This window comes from Podarcis raffonei, chromosome 8, assembly GCF_027172205.1.
Source record: "Podarcis raffonei isolate rPodRaf1 chromosome 8, rPodRaf1.pri, whole genome shotgun sequence".
NCBI classification, from domain to species: Eukaryota; Metazoa; Chordata; class Lepidosauria; order Squamata; family Lacertidae; genus Podarcis; species Podarcis raffonei.
The window spans coordinates 71,466,041-71,487,830 of NC_070609.1; the positions used below are offsets into that span (position 1 = coordinate 71,466,041).

The following is a 21,790-nucleotide window of genomic DNA, read 5'->3' on the forward strand; positions in this document are numbered from 1 at the left end:
AGGTGGGGGGCATTGAGGGGGTGGCTAGGGGAGAATTCCCAGGGCCAGGTAGAGAGGCCTGGGGGCCGCATTTGGCCCCCTGCCCTACGGTGCCCCATCCTTGTCCAAGCCAAATAATTTACTCACAGCGTTCTACCAGTTTCTGAAAACTTTGCAGCAGTTCTTTGCATCCTTTTCTGTTGGGCAACTTTCTGCACAGAAAGGAGAGATGGAAGCGGGTGGGGGGAGGAGACACAGTAATTCTCCCTCAAACCACACCAAAGCTGCTTTGCACGTCAGTTTTTGATGGAAACCCTTAATTAGGTTAACGTAGTCACTGTCCTTCCCCAGATAGCCAGCCCTTCGCGTTCCACTGCAGTCTAATTATGGCCATTCCTCAGCTGCCCGCACGGCCGGCTGATTGCATTAAAGGAAGGATGTCCCTGAATATCTTTGATGGGCTTTTTCTTCCTTTTGGTGTTAGCAAAGGCACTTAAATAATGCAGGCAGAGTCTGGGGAGAGAAGAAATCATCACAACACTCTACTGAGGAATTGGGGGGGAGCAATGTATAATTTGAGGAGAAAGGAACAGAGATAGCATTGATTTTAATTTTGCTGTTGTTGTTGTTTAGTTGTTTAGTCGTGTCCGACTCTTCGTGACCCCATGGACCAGAGCACACCAGGCACTCCTGTCTTCCACTGCCTCCCACAGTTTAGTCAAACTCATGCTGGTAGCTTCGAGAACACTTTCCAACCATCTCGTCCTCTGTCGTCCCCTTCTCCTTGTGCCCTCAATCTTTCCCAACATCAGGGTCTTTTCCAGGGAGTCTTCTCTTCTCATGAGGTGGCCAAAGTATTGGAGCCTCAGCTTCACGATCTGTCCTTCCAGTGAGCTGGCTTTACTGGCTGAGGGAGCCAACGTTTGTCTGCAGACAGTTTTTCCGGGTTATGTGGCCAACATGACTAAGCCGCTTCTGGCGAAACCAGAGCAGCACATGGAAATGCCATTTACCTTTCTGCTGAAGTGATACCTATTTATCTACTTGCACTTTGACGTGCTTTCAAACTGCTAGGTTGGCAGGATTTAGGGGTAGCTAAATCACAGCCTGCAGGCCATATGCCCCACCCGGCAAAAAAAAATGCTCAATTTTTAAAAAATCACTCTTTAAAAAATATTGACCATTTCCAGGAGTTTCCGACGGTGATACAGTGATAACTGTTTAATCGGGGGGGGGGCACACAAAAACCCCTTTGTACTGACTGCTTCCATACGTCCCGCACTGTGATGCTAAAAGTCCCCCAAGGCTTCCTCCACATAGTTCGTTTCAAAAATGAAAGAAAAAAACATTACTCTTATAGGTTTACTCATTGTGATACAGTGCTGTGATAGCCAAAGGTTTTTCCCTCTAAACCCATCTCCTTCAAAACTGTAATTCATTCTCTCTCTCTCTCTCTCTCTCTCTCTCTCTCTCTCTCTCACACACACACACACACACACACACACCACGTACCATAGAGTTGTAAATTAGAATGGGACCCAAGGGTCATCTAGTCCAACCCCCTGTAATGCAGGAATCACAGCTAAAGAATCGCTGACACATGACCATCTAACCTCTGTTTCAAAAACTTCTCTCTGTGTGTACATATAGAATTTAAAATAATGTAGAATAACTGATAGGTGAGTCTTTTATTATTTTATTAATTAAACCATTTATATACAGTGGTACCTCGGGTTACAGACACTTGAGGTTACAGACTCCGCTAACCCAGAAATAGTACCTCGGGTTAAGAACTTTACCTCAGGATGAGAACAGAAATCGTGCAGTGGCGGCATAGCGGCAGCAGGAGGCCCCATTAGCTAAAGTGGTACCTCAGGTTAAGAACAGTTTCAGGTTAAGAACGGACCTTTGGAACGAATTAAGTTCTTAACCCGAGGTACCACTGTACAGCTTGGCTACAATCGTCCGTAGAGGGAAGTGAGGGGCAGATGGGGCGCATCAACCTGGGAATGCAGCCCATCTAGGAGAAGGAAAACTCTTATCCTGAACCTCTGCAGCCTGGGATCTTGTAAGTGCAAGGAGAAAATGGAGGGGTGCACCTTTGGGGGTGAAGGAAACTGCTGGAAGGTTGCAGTGCCTGCTGTGGCTGTAGAGACTGATCCAGGAGAGGCATGTTTTGTTGCAGCTGGGGCAGATGAAGGCATCCGGTTGTGCTGCTGCAGATCTACCACGGTGCTTCTTTTTCCTGCGCTCCTCCCAGCAGGTATCTCTCCTCTATTCACTGCTATGGGTGGACGACCTGTCTGTCTTTAGGCAGGGTTGACATTGCCAGCCTTCACGTGACATTCACAGGCATCTTTGTAGCACAGGCCTGGTGCCTGAAGCCCTATAGAGCACATCCTTAGGGGTGCTGCCATCTTCCATTCTGTGAACATGACCAAGCCCATGTAGGCATTCCTGAGACAGGAGCGTGAACATGCTGGTGAGTGTGGGCTTGGCAGAGCACATCTTTGTTGGAGACTCTGTCCTGCCATGTGCCACCTGACTTAACTAGCATACCCAGGATTATTTGGAAAAAGCTTGAAACCCACCCATCCATCCTTTTTACTGGGCGTTCATGATTATTTGTGCTCATGATGACATTGGGACAGTTTAAATGACTCTGCTTGTACATGTTTCAGGGCGTACATACTGCTTTGTTTCCAGAAATGCATGTCCCATAACTTCTGAAACCCTGTAACTTTTAATACCACAAATGCGGTTTTGTGTTTGTGTATGTTCTGTTTTTGCTGAGCTGTTGAGCTGTTATTGTTGTATACCTGAAGGAGCATCTCCATTCCCACTGTTTGGCCTGAACACTGAGATCCAGCGCCGAGGGCCTTCTGGCAGTTCCCTCCCTCCGAGAAGCAAAGTTACAGGGAACCAGGCCTTCTCAGTAGTGGCACCCGCCCTGTGGAACGCCCTCCCATCCGATGTCAAAGGAATAAACAACTATCTGATGTTTAGAAGACATCTGAAGGCAGCACTATTTAGGGAAGTTTTTTAATGGCTGATGTTTTAATGTACAGTCATACCTCAGGTTAAATACGCTTCAGGTTGAGCGTTTTCAGGTTACGCTCCGCGGCGACCTGGAAGTAAGGGAACGTGTTACTTCCGGGTTTCGCTGCTCAAAATGATGTCATGTGCATGTGCGGAAGCGGCGAATCATGACACGTGCAGCCGCGGGTTGTGTTCGCTTCAGGATGCAAACGGGGCTCCGGAACGGATCCCGTTCGCATCCAGAGGTACCACTGTATTTTTAATCTCCTGTTGGAAGCCGCCCAGAGTGGCTGGGGAAACCCAGCCAGATGGGTGGGGTATAAGTAATAAATGATGATGATGATGATGATGATATTAATTATTAATATTTACTTTTACACCCCCTTCATCCACTCATTACAGGGTGGTTAACAACATAAAAATACAGAATACATAGCATAATAACAAACAATAACAATAACCCCACCACAGTTTAAAGAGCCATAGATTGTTTAATTAGCCAAATGCCTGGGAGAAGAGGAATGCTTTTGCCTCGCATCTAGAGATAATGTAATGAAGGAGCCAGGCGAGCCTTCCTGAGGAGACCACCCTGAGGAGTTCCCTTCTAGACAGCAATATTATGGTAACACTGGAGAAGCACCGCAGAACAACTAATACAGTGGAATTATGTGCAAATGTATAGGTCTCCCAGCAACATGCTTATTGTGTCAATGGCACATTGCAGAATATACCTGCAAAACACACGAAGCAGTGCCCATGATAAAGTAAGGGCCCCAAGTAATTTAAGTGGGACAAGTACACTTCCGGAGGCGGCGCGAAACAGCAATGGCGGTCCTCTTCAGTTGTTGAAGAGGGGCTCCGCGGAAAAGGGTCGTGCGCTGCGGCACAGCGACGACCCGTTTAGGAAAACCACGGGTAGAGTGAGCCCGTGGCCGTGGGATTCGGCGGGCACCAGGAGCGACCTCGGATACGTAGAAGGGACCCCGTAAGGGGCTCCGGAACGTGGAGGGGGTAGCGGTGCTGTGAATCCATCGCTCTTTCCGCGGAAGCGAAGCCGCGCGGCTGCTGCTGATGAGCGCTGACCTTTCTTCTTTGAACATTTGATTGGAAACAACAAACTCGTGAGTAAGAAATTTGAGGCTTTATTTGGACATCAAATTGGTGAATTTCGGCTGAAAGCGGGAGACGCTAAAAAGGAAGTCAGTCTTCCGTCCCTGTTTAAAGTACTGAGCAAAGTTTTTTTAAAGCGGAAGCGTTGAAAGGAGTTTAAAAGAAGTTGGAACTTACCCTGCAAGTTTGGATTTGATTGTGAGACTGTGTTATACCTCTCTATATTTTGTGGATTATAAAGTTATAAGCCCCAGCTCACGGGCTGCCTGGATACAAAGTAACATCAGACTGTGGCAACTGTGTATAGAGACATAAAGTTACATTGGGCTACTTTGCAGTTACAAAAAAGGAACTGTTGTTCACACCTTCGCAAAGAACCTTTATCATCTGCAGTTTAAAGTGAATTTAGAGGGTTTCCCCCCCTTATTTTGGATTTTACCATATTTGGGAATTAAATGGTGGAAACTTTTGGGGAGCTCCCCCTGCTGGATTGTGGAAATATAAACCTCTGAGAACTGCTGGTTGTTTTGGAAATCTTTTTGCCTGGATGATTGCTTTTCCCATGGGATTTACAATTTGACCTTGAAACCTAGACAGTTGTGGAATGAGTGTGGCAGGAAAAACAAGGGCTGCCAAGAAAGCAAAACAAACTGAACTATTGCAATCAACTTTGCCTGTGCAGCCACGTAGATCATCTGTTCCAATTGTGACAGGTCTGCAAGAAGGACAATTTAAACAGCCAGTTTTGGAGGATATGGCTGCAGGAGGATTAGACCCTATTTCTAAAGAAATATTGGATCAACTGGCAGCATTAAATAAGAAAGCTGATGAACAAGCGGCTAAATTTGACCAGGTTACAGCAACGATTAATAAGTTGACAGACCAAGTTGCTCAAAACACACAGGCGATAGGAAATTTTGAAAAGACTGTATCAGAGAACCGAAAATTAGCTGAGGACGCAAACACGAAAGCAGACCAAAACAAAAAAAGGATTGAGGAATTAAGAGGGGAAGTAAGACCACTGAGTAGACAGGTCACTGAACAACAGGCCTATCTGTCTATGGCGGAGCTGAAAAACCGGGAAAGTAATCTTAGGATTAGAAATATTCCAGAACTAGAAAAGGAAGATTTGGCTGGCTTTTTGACTGCAGAAATATCCAAGTTCTGGGGTTTGGCAGAAGAGAAAGACTTCAAAATCGTCACCGCTTTTAGATTGGGAAGAGTGGCCAAGAAAGATAAACCAAGGGATTGCTTGATCATATTGAGATACAAGCAAGAAAAAGACAACATACTTGGCCTACATTTTAAAAACCCATTGGTGATACAGGGAAAGACAGCAGAAATCTTCAGAGACATACCAAAACAATTGTTGGACTTAAGAACTACATACAAGGATCTGGCAAGATTATTAAGAAACAACACAATCCCTTACAGGTGGGAATTCCCCCAAGGATTATCTTTTAATTTGAAAGGGAAGAAGGTGAGAATCAGAACAGCAGAAGAGCAAGAAAAATTCCTAAACGATCACGGGGAGGACCTTCGAAAAGGGACAGCAGGTACCTGGCCACCCCCCACGCCTGGTACAAAAGATCCACCTCCAGACATAGACGAGAAGGGAGACAACCCCATCGGCTAACAAGCTGATCCAGGATGTCTCTGCAGCTTTTTAGTTGGAATATCCATGGGGCAAATTCCCCTGAAAAAAGGAAAAGGATTTTTCACATTTTGAGGAAAGAACAACTAGACGTCATTTGTCTCCAGGAAACCCATGTGACTAGGCTCCACAGAAGAGTGCTAATAAACAAGCGACTAGGCCAAGAATTTATTTCATCAGCTAAAGAAAAGAAAAGGGGAGTCGTGATATATGCAAAGGAGAGCCTAGCACCAAAATTTGTGTTCAAAGATGAACAAGGAAGAATTTTGGCGATCGAAATACAATCACAAGGAGAAAAATTTTTGATAATTGGAATTTATGCACCAAATGAGGGGAAATCTGAATTTTATGGGAAGCTGCATGAGACAATGCTGGACCATATGGACTATAATAACATCATTCTGATGGGAGATATGAATGGGGTTGTCTCCACACACATGGATAAGTCACAAAATCAAAATGTGACTAAAGATGGCAGACTACCAAAGACTTTTTTTGAACTCACAGACAATATGGACTTGATTGATATCTGGAGGACAAAGAACCCCCTAGGTAGAGAGGGAACATTCTTTTCTGAGGCCCACCTATCCTGGACAAGAATCGACCAAATCTGGATATCTAGAGGACTGGCACCCAAGACCAAAAAAGTAGAGATCTGCCCTAAAACTTGCTCCGACCATAACCCCTTGAAAATGGACTTGAGACTTACACCAGCTGGATCCTTCAGATGGAGAATGAATGATGCATTGTTTAGAGACCAGGAGATAGTGAAGAAGGCCCAAAAGACGATGAAAGACTACTTTGAACTAAATTTGAACACTTCGGTGGAAAAAAAAACAATCTGGGACGCAAGCAAAGCTGTTATGAGAGGGTTTCTGATACAGCAGAATTCTATTAAGAAAAAACTCTGGAACGGTAAAAAGGACAAGATCTTGGAAAGGATAAAAGACGGAGAGAAAAAGTTGAGACTAAATCCAAAATCAAAAGAAGTTTTGAGAGAAATAAAATTCCATCAAGCACAATATGCAAAACTGATAAATCAAGAAGTTGAATGGAAAATCAAACAGATGAAACAAAGATCATTTGAATCGGCAAATAAATGTGGGAAGCTGCTATCATGGCAGCTGAAAAAGAGACAAAAACTGAACTTTGTTACCAATCTAGAGGTTGAAGGAGAATGTATTCAGAAACCAGAGGAAATTAGAAAGTGTTTCCAGAGATATTTTAAAAAATTGTTTTCCCAAGGACCCCAAGTGGAGACTGAAATAAATAAATTTTTAAAAAGCTATGGCCTACAAAAACTAACACAAGACAAACAAACTGACCTGAATTATAAAATAACCCAACAGGAAATCGAAAATGCCATTCAGAACATGCAACTAGGCAAATCCCCGGGCCCAGATGGACTTACCTCCAAATACTATAAGATATTGAAGGAATACCTGACTCAGCCATTGATGGAGGTATGTAATCAAATTATGGAAGGGAAGGGGGCACCAGAATCGTGGAAAGAGGCATTCATCACTTTGATACCAAAATTGGAATCTGAAAAGACTCAACTTAAGAACTACCGTCCCATCTCACTCCTAAACGTGGATTACAAGATTTTTGCTGACATTTTGGCAAATAGATTGAAAAAAGTCTTAAATGGAGTTATTCATAAAGACCAAGCAGGCTTTCTCCCTGGCAGGCATTTGTCAGATAATACTAGGAACATTGTTGACGTTCTGGAACTTCTACAGACAAATTTGAATACAAAAGCAGTTTTGATATTTATAGACGCGGAGAAGGCCTTTGACAATATATCTTGGAAATTTATGAAGAAGAATTTGGAAGGGATGGGAGTGGGAAGGGCGTTCCAAAATGGCATAGATGCAATATATTCAGAACAAAAGGCTAAATTGATAGTAAACAATGTGGTGACAGAAGAGTTTAAAATTGAAAAAGGAACACGACAGGGGGGCCCCCTATCACCCTTGCTATTTATTTCTGTCCTTGAGGTTTTGCTAAATTTGATCAGGAAGGATCAGCAGGTGGAAGGAATACAGGTCGGAGGAAAACAATATAAACTGAAGGCCTTTGCAGATGACTTGGTTTTGACATTACAGGAGCCGGTGTCCAGCACAAAAAGAGTATTGGAATTAATTTCTGAGTTTGGTCGGGTGGCGGGATTCAAGTTAAACAAACAAAAAACTAAGGTTTTGGCAAAAAACTTGACACCTTTAGAAATAGATGGGTTTCAGAAGGAAACAGAACTAAACGTTGTTAATAAAGTGAAATACCTGGGGGTCAACTTGACTGGGAAAAATTTGAATCTGTTTAAAGATAATTATGAAAAATGTTGGTCTGAAATTAAAAAGGATCTAGAAATCTGGTCAAGATTGAAACTTTCCTTGTTGGGAAGAATTGTAGCAGTAAAGATGAATGTATTGCCAAAAATGCTGTTTCTGTTCCAGACCCTACAGATCGTGGACAGAGTGGAATGTTTTGGAAAGTGGCAGAGGGACATTATGAAGTTTGTCTGGCAGGGCAAAAAGCCCCGAATAAAATTTAAAATATTAACAGATGCAAAGGAAAGAGGGGGTTTTGCCCTGCCGGACTTAAGGTTGTATTATGAAGCTGCATCCCTCTGCTGGCTGAAAGATTGGTTTTTGCTAGAAAACACTGATGTCCTAGATCTGGAAGGGTTCAACAATGCTTTTGGGTGGCATGCATATTTGTGGTACGACAAGGTAAAGTCTCATAAGTTGTTTAAAAACCATATTGTAAGGAAATCTCTGTTTTCTGTCTGGACTAAATACAAGGACTTATTTGAAAACAAGACTCCGAGGTGGTTATCACCGATGGAGGCTAAAGCCACAAAAATACTTAATATGGGGGGTGGCTGGGCAAAATACTGTGAAATAATAGAAAGAGTGGGTGACACTTGGAGGTTGCAGAGCTTTGAAAAATTGAAAGGGAAGGTGCGAGACTGGTTTCACTATGCCCAAATTTTAGAGATCTTTAAAAAAGATAAAAAAATTGGTTTCCAGGTGGAAAAATCAAAATTAGAACTAGAATTACTTGAACCTAAGACGAAAGTGCTTTCAAGAATGTACAACTTGCTGCTTAAATGGAATACTCAAGATGAGACAGTCAAATCAGCCATGATAAAATGGGCACAAGATATTGGATACAACATTATGTTTGAGGACTGGGAAAGGTTATGGACCACCGGTATGAAATTTACGGCATGTAGTGCCTTAAAGGAAAATATTATGAAAATGATGTACAGGTGGTACATGACCCCAGTCAAACTTGCAAAGATATACCATTTGTCTGATAATAAATGTTGGAAATGTAAGGAGGCTGAAGGAACTTTTTACCACCTCTGGTGGACATGCCCGAGGGTGAAGGCCTTCTGGGAAATGATTTATAACGAGTTGAAAAAGGTATTTAAGTATACCTTTCAGAAGAAACCAGAGGCCTTCCTCTTGGGCATTGTGGGCCAGAGGATACCTAAGAAAGACAGAACCTTCTTTCTATATGCAACGACTGCAGCAAGAATTCTCATAGCTAAATACTGGAAGGCACAGGAGCTACCCACACTGGAAGAATGGCACACACAACTGATGGACTATATGCAACTAGCCGAAATGACTGGCAGAATCCGAGACCTGGGAGAAGAGGCTGCGGAAGAGGATTGGAAAAAATTTAAGGACTATTTACAAAAACATTATAAGATATATGAATGTTAAAAATTTGCTAAGGTTTGAGGTAAATATGCTTCAGTATTGAAATTCGGAGTTGATAGAAACAAAGTTAATGATTGAGAAAAGTTTTAATTTCAGAGTGAATAATTAGATGAAAATACAAAAACACAGGAAACAAGGTATTAATTTGCTGTTTATATTTATTATAAAGAATGCAGGGATGGAGGAGATGGGGAAGTCCAGTGGATGATGAAAAAAAAAAAAAAGACTTCGAAAAATGAATTTTTTCTTGTTTAATTTCTTTTTCTTTCTGTAAAACCGCTTTTGTTGTGTTATTGATGATGGATTTAGATTCTGGAAAAAAGCAATAAAAAAAATTTATAAAAAAAAAAAAAAATAAGTGGGACAAGTACAAGATAAGTTCACATTCCTGCCAACATTTTTTGATGAAAATTCGGCCTACTGGAAGGTCTCCCAGGCCTGTGCTGCTTTGGGAGGCGTGGTGCAGACTGGAGGAGCCTACCAGAAAGTCATGCCAGCTTCCACTGCATCTAGAGATGCTGTGTGGACCGGAGAAGCCTACTGAATGGTCGACCCAGCCTGTGCAGCTTCGGGAGACACTGCATAGACAAGACCTGCCTCCTCCTCCTCCTCCAGCGCCACAGACAAAAGTGCCATGGTGGAAGGGAGGAAGAGGAGAGATGACACATGGGGTGAATGTAACTTTTCCTTCCATTTCTTGGTCTTGCAATCTGGTTTGAGCCAACTGACTCGTGCCAGAACTGAAAAATGCCCGCCTTTTGGTCCCACGCTCTGGCGTGGCTGGAGCACAGGAGCCAAAAGGGGCATTCGTGATTGGGATCAGAAGCTGGGGCGGCTTCTGTCAATTTGGGATGTCCTGGTTAAATTGGGACACTTGAGAGGTATGAGTTCAGGGTATAAACAGAGCTGGAATTTCAAGCAGCTTTGCCTGTTTGTGATGCCAGGATTCTAGAATGTTCTACGATCAGACGTTGCAGCATGTTTTAGAGGTGCCTCATGGAAATCACTGAGCTCTTAGTATTTGGGTTCATTTGCCAACAGTGCAATGTTGGATATCAAGCTGCTCCAAACGCCAGCCGTGATCATTGATAATGGATCTGGGTCATGCAAAGCTGGGATCTCAGGTGAGTCTGAACCACGATCGCTTATTACATCCGTTGTTGGACACCTTAAACAGAACACGGAGGATTACTACATTGGGGAGAAGGCTTTCTCTAAGAATGGTGCCGTGTTGCTGAATTATCCCGTTGAGCGTGGCGTGATTACTTCTTGGGATGACATGGAGAACCTCTGGAAACACATCTATAAACAGGAGCTTAAAGTGAAAGCCAACGAGAGGCCTGTGCTGCTCTCTGAACCACCACTGAATCCGCTGTTGAATCGGGAGAGAACAACAGAGATGATGTTTGAACACTTTCAGGTTCCAGCTTTGTACCTCTCGGTCCAAGCCACACTGGCCCTTTACGCGTCCGCACGCACCACTGGGTTGGTGATGGACAGCGGAGATGGAGTAACTCATACTGTCCCCATCTATGAAGGATATTGCCTACCCCACGGAGTGTCCAGACTTGATGTGGCGGGGAGGGACATTACCAATTACCTCGCCAGCCTCCTTTTGGAAAACAGCCAGCCTTCCTTAAGCAGGGCCAAGAAAATCATGGTGCAGAACATCAAAGAGAAGTCCTGCTATGTAGCTTTGGATCCCAAGCAGGAAGCAGGAAGAAAAGCTGAGGTCTTCAAGCTGCCAGATGGAAGCACCATCACACTCAATCTCCACCTCTGCCAAGCACCAGAAATCCTTTTCGTGCCAAAGATCATCGGTGTTGAGGCGCTGGGCATCCAGGCCATGATCACCAAGAGCATTAGAAAGTGTGACAGGGATATCTGCAGCCTCCTCTATGGGAACCTGGTCCTCTCAGGCGGATCATCACTTTTCCAGGGTCTCGATGAGAGGATTTTTAAAGAGATAGAACACCAAGTCCCACAGGGGGTTCCACTGCGAATCATAGCACCTCCAGATACAATGTGCGCTGCCTGGCTGGGAGGATCCATTCTAACTCACCTGGACTCTTTTGTACCCATGTGGATTACCAGTGAGGACTACCAAGAATTTGGTGCGGGTGCAATCCACCGAAAGTGCTTTTAAGAAGGGTGTATACTTATTATGATGATTATAAAGCTGATCTGCAAGATTGTAACTTTAATAAAAGTACAAAGAGTGTTCAGTTCTCCAGTCTCTTTCTCTTTGTGTTTATGAGTGTGACCTTCATGTTATGATAATTATGTTTGTACTGTATTTTGTTCTGAAGGGGCTTTTGAGACAGTGAAAGAATAGCTTTCAGTTATTACTCTGAAAAAAGCAGGAGGCATGAGGGTTTTTTCTTTTTAATTCTCCCAGTTTTCAATTCTTCTCAATGAAAATCAAGAGGGGGAGAAGAACAAATCCAATTTTTCCAAGAATATCCTTTTTTTCACCTTCATACACCTTCCTTCACCTTCTGGGCTCTGCCTTAACTCTTGCAATATTTTGTGTGCTTTTCCAGAGTTGGAAGCCTTGTGACACCACAGGCACTCTCTTATAACATCACCAGGGCCCTGCATTGTGACATCACTAGCTTTGGGATACTGCCATCATGGCAACCCTGGACTTTAACTCTTCCCTAAGGGTCTTGGCGGGGGATACGGGAGGCACTGTGATGTAAACCACTGAGCCGTGCCAACCTAGCAGTTCGAAAACATGCCAAAAAAGTGCAAGTAGATAACGCAACTGGATTTAACTGTCGGGGTCCTTTACCTTTTTAAGGGTATTGGGAAACTTTTCTTCAGACGTTCATCAAAAGAGAGGGATCACTACCGAGAATCTCCAGCACCACCTTCCAACTATGTTTTTAGTGCCTCATTTTTAACTTTTTTAACATTTTTAACTGGCGCATAATTTTAATATTTATTGTAAAGCACTTAAAGCTTTTGCTTAAGCGCTATATAAATGTTGTTAAATAAAACTAAAATAAAAAACTACAGCTCCCAGCATCCTTTAATAACCTTTTCAGTTTTGGAAGGGCCACACATTTCCAGCTCAGAGTTAATCCTGCTTTAACTGCCATTTCCTCTGAGAGCCCCTCAGATATGTTTTTGCCTTTCTGAGGATTACATTTCCCAGGTTTCCTGAGTGGAGGGCAAAGCAAACTGGGAAATGTAGTCCTGAGAACCGAAGGACTCTCTGCCAGGGAATTTGTTTCATGAGCCCCCCCAACTACAATTCCCAGAAGTCATTGGGGGAAGAAAACTGAGGCGGCGGCGGCTACTCCCCATCTCTTTTCAAAAGTTCTCGCTCGGCCCTTTGCCCTTCTATCCGTTTCCATAGAGATATGCAAATATCACTCCGCTGGGGCGGGGGAGGAGGCTTTCTCCCCCTGGCGCATAAATACCCATCTTCCCGCTCATTGTCGTCGTCGTCGTCGTCATGGGAAACTACGAGAAGGAGGTGGGGGAGGAGAAAGGTAAACCCCCCCCTTGGCCAGACACTCTGCCCCTCACTTCCGCTTCTCTATGATTGGAAAGGGAAGGCGAAAAAGGTCGCAGCGAAAGCAGGCGGGGCGCGGCTCATAGAGCCGGACACGTCGGCCAGCCCCGCCTCTTCCGGTCCCAGTGGACGCCATTTTGTGTATGTGAGAGTGAGAGAGACGAGAAGGGAAGCGCCGCTGCCGCCGCAGCCACCACCACCTCCTGGGAACCTCATCGCGGGCCCTTCGCTGCCGTCACCCGCCGCCTTTCCCTCTTCGACCCTTCCCCTCCCCAGGCCCCCGCCCCGGCCCCTTCCTCGCCGCCGGGCGTCCAGCCATGCCCTCCTCGCCGCTCCGGGTGGCTGTGGTTTGCTCCAGCAACCAAAACCGCAGCATGGAGGCCCACAATATCCTCAGGTAAAGCAACTCTGGGCCTGGGTAGGCCTCGCTCAGCTACCTCACCCCTCTCCAATTCCGTTCTCTGGTTCCCCGTTTGAAGTGAAGTGGGGGGGGGGTGTTCGACGCCACATTGGATCAAGGTGGGGCCTCCTCATCCTCGTCGTCGTCACAGTGACGTCACTTAACCCTTACAGTTCCCCCCCAAATTCTCTTGGAAGCGGGAGATAACGTCAAGGAAAGCTCTTCGACATCGGGTAGAATAATTTACGGCAAGGGGCTCCGTGACGTAGATCGAACTCCCAATTTTGTCAAGAAGCCGGGCGGTGGATGGTGATGATGATGATGATTATTGTAGTTATTACATTTCTTAACTGCCCTTTCCTGTAAGGTCACGGGGCAAGTTCCAATAGTGTGAAGATGCCACTTTCAGATTCGGTTAAAACGATTATTGCTTACTGTTAATTGGCTTTAAAAGAGACTTATGCAAGTTCGCGGAGGAGAGCGGTGTCAATGGCTGCTGGTCATGGCGGCCGTGGTCCGCCTCCATTGAGGCAGTAATGCTTCTGAATGCCAGTAGCAGGAGGGGAGAGTGCGCTTGTGCTCTGGCCCTGCTTAATGGTTTCTCTTTGGGGCATCTGCTTGGACACTGAGAACAGGGTGCTGGACTAACGGACCATTGGCCTGATCCAGCAGGCTTCCCTTATGTTATTATTTAGGTTTCTTACCTGGCATCCACCATAAAGTCCTGTGCATGGGTTGCAGCAGTGTAAACATGCAATACTGAAAATGTTTACAACACTTAACAATAATAAGAATAGAGCGGGGTCTTTTAAAACATCTCTCTTAAAGGCCTGGGTGAAGAGTACGTTTATCCCACTTTATACCCCTGAGAGGCTCTCAAGACTATCTTACAAAAATATTTTCACACAATAACAAAGCATTTTAAAATCTGGTATCAAGAATGGAAGTAACACGAGGTTCCTGTGGGGGTGGGATTATTCCTTTCTTCATCCTGGTTCTTCACTGGTGCTGCCCTTGAACCTCTGGCCTATTGGAGAAGAGCCATATCTGATGTTCTCTGACACAAGGGGGTAGGGACTGATCCAATCACAGTGGAGGCAAGTCTTAACTTCTGTTTATAAAAAAATACGTACTCCAGGATGTGTTGTGCAGTACATTATACATAAACCAAAATTAAAACACAACTGAAATACAGCTATCTGGCAAGTAGAACAAAACTGCTTTATGCTTATTTTGTGGGGTGGGGTTTATGTATCATGACAATCCCTTGGGAGAGTGTGAAAACAAGGCTGCTGCATTATAAGACTATGCAAATATTGAGGGGTGGGATTTCATAATTGTCATTGAAATGATTTAATATATTTTTTGTTACAGAGTTTTTATACTGCCCTTCAATAAAACTCACTTTATTTTATTTGAGGCTGTGGCAGCGTCACAGTTCTTGATAAGCTTTATGTAACATGAGAGTGAGGGAAAGAGAAGAGATAGTGTTGATACAATCTTTAAAGGATGTGGCAGTTTCCTTTTCTGTCTCATTTTTACTTCCTCCTCGGATGCCAGCATGTGAATCTTGAAGTAAAGGAACTGCGACCTTATTGTGATATAGATTCCCCTCCCCACTCTGGTTGAAGGGCTGCAGAAGGAAAAGATGCTGCTCTTGAACCCTTATTTGAGGGCTCTCTACTTGCTGTCATTCTCTTTTTTCCCACCCTTCAAATTCACTTAAGGTTCCTAGGTAGAACCGATGTGTTTTCATCATCCCTTTTCCCACCCTACGGTCTTGTCATAAATATTATATTTATATTTTGTTTACAAATATTCAACAATGCTCTAATAGTGAATTATGGGGGTGATGTGTACCTGGAGATATGTAGCTAAAAGAGGACAACTGAGAAATGGGAGGGAAGTATCTTTATGCTTGGGAGGTACCCTGACATTTGCAGGTGTGTAAACACCCTAGAGAATCCATAGGAAAAGCAATGGTGGAGTAGAATGGAATGGAATATCCAAGAGAAGGGCAGCTCGACTGGTTGGTTGTTAGCCACCCTAAATAGGCGCACTCCTGCCTAAGGGGTGAAGAGACACCACTTCATTTTGTCCTAAGTCCCGCTTGTTATCTCCACAATCTTTACAACAACCCTACGAGTTTGGTGAATATCATCACATTTTGAATTGTGTGAGCTGAGGAGGGGTGAGAGTGTCTTGCCCAGGGGTAGGCAACCTAAGGCCCATGGGCCAGATGCGGCCCAATCGCCTTCTCAATCCGGCACACGGGGAATCAGCATGTTTTTACATGAATAGAATATGTCCTTTTATTTAAAATGCATCTCTGGCTTATTTGTGGGGCATAGGAATTCGTTCATCCCCCCCCCCAAATATAGTCAGGCCCACCACATGGTCTGAGGGGCAGTGGACCAGCCCACGGCTGAAAAAGGTTGCTGACCCCTGGTCTTGCCTAAGGATCTCAGTAAGTGACTGATAGAGAGTAGGCTCAAACCAAGGATTTTTCTTAGCACACTTTCTTAGCCATAACTCTGAACACTTCTGTCCTCCAAACACACAATCCTTACAAAATCCAAGTGTGGTTGCACCACACTCAAGCATTTCTAAACAGACACAAACACAAGCACCTGAGGGATACCCAGCAGCAAACAACCTACCTGTGGGCTGGAGGCAAGATGTGTGTTTTCATGGGATAATTGCTTTGTGTTTGAGGAACACTTCTGGAAATGCTTAATGATATGGAGACTTGCTAGTCTGACTCATTAAGTACTACTCCCCAGACAATGTGGAAGTACCAGGGGTGGGGGAGCAACTCTCAACAAGGAACTGGCTGTAAGGCATTGACTCATGGGTCCATGTAATGCATATTTCTTAGCACTGTTAGCTTTGCTCTTAAGGATTAAGTGTTTAGAAGGTTTCACAGTTTATGTATTAAAATATTTGGACATATTCAGGGTTTCATACAGTGGATGTGGGGAATGCAAGGGGGCACTTTACAAACCCCACACATATCCTGTGCCTATTCCAGATTCTAGTTGGCATCAAAGGACATGTGTCCCAGAGCCCAGTGTCTTAAATTTGATTGATTTACTCTCAAACAACTTGGTATCTTCAGCCATGCTTAACTACAGCAGATGCAAATTAGAATTTTTGCTACTACATGGGTAAGCATATATCAGGCTTCCTCAACCTTGGCCCTCCAGATGTTTTGAGACTACAATTCCCATCATCTCTGACCACTGGTCCTGCTAGCTAGGGATCATTGGAGAGGGAGGGTGTCTACCCTTTTGCTGCTTGAGCATTTGTTCAATAGTTTGCGTCTGGGTAGCTAATGAATATTATGTTTGTAGTTAGTTAAGTAGGTACCAGTGAACATCTAAGACACTTAATTGAAGAAAGAGTGATGTTTTATGTTTGATTAAATGACCCCAGAACTGATGGTCATGTGGTTTTGAGTGACTCCAAATTTTAGGGTTGATAATATTTAATCCAATAAATGTGTGTATATTCTTTTTGAGTATTCTGAAGTGCTTAAATCCCTCCAATCCTAAACTCCAGGTGAGTGCTGACAGCTGTTGATGTTTAGGATAAGATCCTGATCTTTTGGAGAGATGTGTGGCTGAGCCTCCTGTCTCCTCTTATCACATACCATTTCCTGTAAGCACTCTTTGCTCCTGATGGGTGTCCTCATCAATTTACAAACCGTCTTGTCTTTTTGCTGCATCTAACCAGATTTGATTACTGGCCTCCTCTGCATAGTGACTGTGTATTTGGCAGCTAGGATCCAAAAATGATTTGGGTGGATGAGCTTCCCCATATTAGTGCCACCTCCTTCCAAAAGCCCCCTAAGATAGGTCTCCCTCTGGCGTGAAAACCCTTATGAAGGGCAGCTGTTAAAAGGAAATATGGCTTCTCTTTGAAGCATGTGAAAATTCACAGAGGTGGAGTTTGGATTTGGTGAGGTAGAATGTGGAAGTTTTTGTCCAGTGCTAGACCTACTAGTTCATTCTGTACAATGGCTGATACTATCACCAAGGGGTTGGCATTTTCTGTTGCCACCTGAAGAAGACTCCTCTCCTCCCTCTGTGGGGGTGCTACAGCCATCCCAAACTAGGATACAAGTCTCTTAGCTAATATTTATGCTCAGCTGACCTCTGTACCCTGTATTAGATGAGGCCAGACAGCTCTGTTCTGTAGAGACAGATGAAGCTGGCTGCCCCCAGGCTTCCTGCTAGCTGGAGGATATCCCAGGAGACAAGCTCCAGTATTACCACTGACTATCAGGAGGCTCATATTTCACCTTATTCATAAAGTGAACTGTCCTGTTGGAAAAATAAGTTTTGAGTTCTTAGCATTGCTTGCAGATAGCATCATCCTCTGTATGCTTATTCAGAAGTCTCACTTTGTTCAAGGGAGCTTTGTAATAGAGTCTTATCTGCTCACGCAGAAAGTGTTAGTCATTTCTGGCCTGAAAGGAAAAACAAAAGCCAGCTTCTGTATAACTTCTCTTGGGGCCTTGCTTAGGCAACTGGACAGCCTACTGCTCATCACCATGGTTTAATGGGTCTGCTTAGGATTACTGTTATAAAGTCCTCTTCAGACCATTTATCTGCCTTCATCTCCTCACGTTTCACCAAAGAACAGCTGCACAGTTCAAGCCAGTTATGGGTGTTATGGGTGTTGAAGAGGAAGCTGCCTCTTTCGGTGCGAGAATGATTGCTTGTTTACCAGCACTAGCTGACCTTTTTCAGCCATTTGCTCACAGTACAGTATAAGTAGGAAGTACCAGTATCCACCCCCCTCCCCATGGCTTTTAGGTGATAAGAACTTACAAAGCGCCAAAGGTCTATTTAGCAAGGATCCTTCTGCCCACAGTGACCAACCAGATGGCTCTGGGCAATACAAGACAAGAGGGCATGTCTGTTCTTCAACAACTGGTGTTCAGAGATGCACTGTCTCTGAACCTGGAGATTAACAAATCATAGTTAACCATTAATTACCTAATCTTGCATGAATTTTTAAAATTCCCTGTTGGGCCTGCATTCAATCAGGCTGTTTACTCAGTGGGTACAGACTCAGACATTCACCATTTCCTGGTTTGCTCTGACCATAGGCGGTGTGATCTCTGAGTTGGGGCAACACCTTTTGTTACACTTGAATCCTGCACTTTTTCCAAAAACTGAGTGAGACAATTTCCATTGTTCTCTCTGATGGCTTTTTTCCTTCACAACCTCTGTGAGGAAGGTTAGGCTGAATACGTGACTGAGCCATAGTCACCTACACCCAGATTTACGACTGAGTTGTCTTGGTCCTAGTCCAACACTATAATGATCCTTAACTATAGTTAGCGCTGTTTCTCAAACAGTGCAGTATATGATTGGCACAACACAGCAATAGTTTGACAGGATCAGTGCGCCAGAAGAGGGGTGGTCTACACTGAACCCAAACTTGGTTTTTCAAGTTGGTGGTTTATATGAGAGATGGGCTGTACATTTCATTGTGGTGTCTAGTACTAAATGCAGCCTTGTAATTAAACCTTTATAAGCTACTGGCCTACACATCCCATCTGCGAAGCCTGCATTTCTCTGCTAGCCATGGAGAAAGGAATGACTCCTCCTTTGCAGACAACATGGCAACTCAGGGTTCAAAGCTTTGTCTTCTGCTAAGTAGGCTGGCAGAAGAAAGATAGATTGCTCCATTACTCCAATGCCAGCCCACTTGGATTTTGTGCTGGGTACAGGGCAAAGGACTCTTTTCTGTCTCTAACATGGAAATCAAGCAGGCTGCAGAAGGAATGATGGAGCATTCTATTTCTTCTCTGCCTGCCAGTGTGTCCTCTCGCCTGCATGGAATTCCTTGCTTCCTGTAGAGACCAGGCTTGTTACTTACAAGCTTGTCCCAGTGAACAAGCCAGTTAAACCTGACTGCTTTGAGTCAAGCCTATTTTGTTCCACATCTTTCACGAAACTTAAATAGCCTTGAATCCCATTCCCTAGCTTTCAAGTGCCAGTGGATTGGGCTGCTTATATACTTCAGTGAGAGATTTGGGTTGATACTGGCTCCATCAGAATTCATAGCGATGAGTAGTTGTCACTTCACCCACCACCTACCTATCTGATTTGAGAACATGTGCTTTTCTTGCAGTCCAGATAAACATTAGAAGGACCTTCCATGTACAGGGTGTTCTGTGCTTTCTTAAAACGGCTTCAAAGCAAAATGTAAGAGTTTTGTATAAGATGAATCATGTCCCAAAATTTCAAGCTGGTGCCCTTTTAAGCAGATGATGTAAGATTACTTAACATCAGAAGATTTCTATAAATGTCTTAAACTCCATTCCGGGTGGACGTGAGTAGGTTGTGTTTATTGCTACACTAGTTTCTCTACACTGGTATTTCAGGGATTTGTCACATCCCTAGTTTTATGCAGCAAGCTCTCACTTAAAATCCTGGTTATTGCTGTTGTGCCTTCCAGCCTAATTTCTTTGCTTTAGGTCCGTAGCTCCTTAATTTGTCAGATGCTTGAAGAAAGTGGGCTTGAATTATTGACTGTTTCTCATTCTTTTTAAAAAATCCTGCTCTGCCAAGGAAGATGGCATACATGGATATTCTCTCACTATTCCTCAGAACAACCCAGACGGGTGGGTTAAGCTGGGATATTCTAACTGGCCATGGTTTCATGACTGACTACGGAATTGAACCCAGATCCCTCTGGTCATTTCCAACATGGACCACTTGGTGATCGCCTACGGTCGTTCAGAACATAATCAAGTTAGCTTTTAAATTGCCACAGCATTATTTTGAATGTTACTGCTGCAGACTAACTGAAGGTTATTTTTTCCATTTCTGATGTGTGTTCCAAATCCCAGCTTCTTCACTGGGCGAGAATCATTGGAGACCTGTGCAAATTCAGGGATATTTTTGCTCAGAAATCTATCTTGTCTCACATGTACATGCACATAAACACCCCCACAAACATCTATTTACAAATGTATTGTTTAATAGACACTGCCTTGGTGAGCAAAAGGGTAGGACTGTGCAGTCATGAAAACCATTGGTGTAGGGAGCACATACATATCCAACGCCCCATTGTTCCCAGTATCTAGAGGGCAGTGGGTGTCCCTTTTCCCATATCAAAATTTTCCCTGCTTTCTGATCCCTTCATTCCTCCCTTGGGATTTGTGTAGAGGCAGAGGTAGGGTGTGTGTGTGTGTGTGTGTGTGTGAGAGAGAGAGAGAGAGAGAAAGCAAGCAAGCAAGCAGGGAGTGAAGTGTGTGAGACGAAGGTGTGGGAAGACTTATTGTGTAAATGGAGAATGCTTGTTTTCCACTCCAGACTTGGTTGTTCTTGGACCCTGCTTCCCTCCATGCTGTTTGGTTGCAATTCTTCCCCCTTCTGTGGAATCCTGGTTTTCCCTTTGGACATGGAATTGGGGTACTCTGCACACTTAGCAGCTACTTTTGGGGGGAGGGCTTTGGAAGTTCTGCAGGCCCCACCCCTGTGGTGAGTCTCAGGACAATATCTTTCACATAGGGCCTGAACAGTTTTTTCCTCACCCACTTGCTATGACAGGGAGCTTGGAAGAATAAGATAACAATGAGCTATACACATAACACTCCGTTGCATCTGATTTGCCTCTGAAAGCTTTGCATAGCTATTTTGGGCTTTGACTGTGTCTTTATTTCATCAGGTGAACAGGTTGCTTCACTAGCCTGTTGCACACACAACCCTCTACTGTTCACACTCTAAGCATTCTCTGACACAGAAGGGACTTGCATGTTTTAATGTGCCATTTATTCTCTGTGTGTCATTTATTTATTGATTATTGATTTGTATCCTGGCTCTTCATCCAAAGATTCCTTCCCCATTTTTATCTTAACAACCCTGTGAGATACATTGATATTGACTAGCTCAGTACCACCCAGTGAGTTTGTGGCTGAGTGGGGATTTGAGTTAGTGGCCAGCCCTGGACTCACACTACATCTGTAATCACCACACCTACATAAACAGTGAACATTTATCAGTATATCTAGACCTTTAAATTGTGGATCTTCTGGCTCAGTTTCTACATTGTGCTAAATTGTTATTTATGCCAACTTTATTTTTAAACCCAAGCCATGGTTTGAGTTTCCTAATGGGTCACAGGCAAACCAAGGCTTACATTTCATTGTCTGCTTTTCATTTCCACCTTCAGCACTTCATTTGTTCACACTCACCTCCATAATATAAGTAAGGTAAAGGTAAAGGACCCCTGGATGGTTAAGTCCAGTCAAAGAGACTGTGGGGTGTGGCACTCATCTCGCTTCAGGCCAAGGGAAATGTCATTTGTCCACAGACAGCTTTCCGGGTCAT

General features: G+C 44.1%; 2 protein-coding genes across 2 annotated transcripts in view; both read left to right on the forward strand.

Moving 5' to 3' along the window:
• Positions 1-10,463: 10,463 nt before the first annotated feature.
• Positions 10,464-11,737, forward strand: LOC128419711 (actin-related protein T2-like). Its single transcript, XM_053400727.1, has one exon. It carries the CDS (start codon positions 10,562-10,564, stop codon positions 11,660-11,662), a length of 1,101 nt encoding a protein of 366 aa, XP_053256702.1. The 5' UTR covers positions 10,464-10,561; the 3' UTR covers positions 11,663-11,737.
• A 1,430-nt stretch (positions 11,738-13,167) lies between these two features.
• SSU72 (SSU72 homolog, RNA polymerase II CTD phosphatase) overlaps positions 13,168-21,790 on the forward strand; it is a 49,477-nt gene continuing 40,854 nt past the window's right edge. Inside the window, exon 1 of the mRNA XM_053400729.1 lies at positions 13,168-13,436. Coding sequence (XP_053256704.1) covers positions 13,357-13,436 — 80 coding nt within the window. The 5' untranslated portion in view covers positions 13,168-13,356. The remainder of the gene's footprint in view (positions 13,437-21,790) is intronic.

Bases quoted from the DNA above. Each gene is read 5' to 3' on its own strand.
- LOC128419711 (XM_053400727.1), top strand. From the start codon at position 10,562: ATGTTGGATATCAAGCTGCTCCAAACGCCAGCCGTGATCATTGATAAT.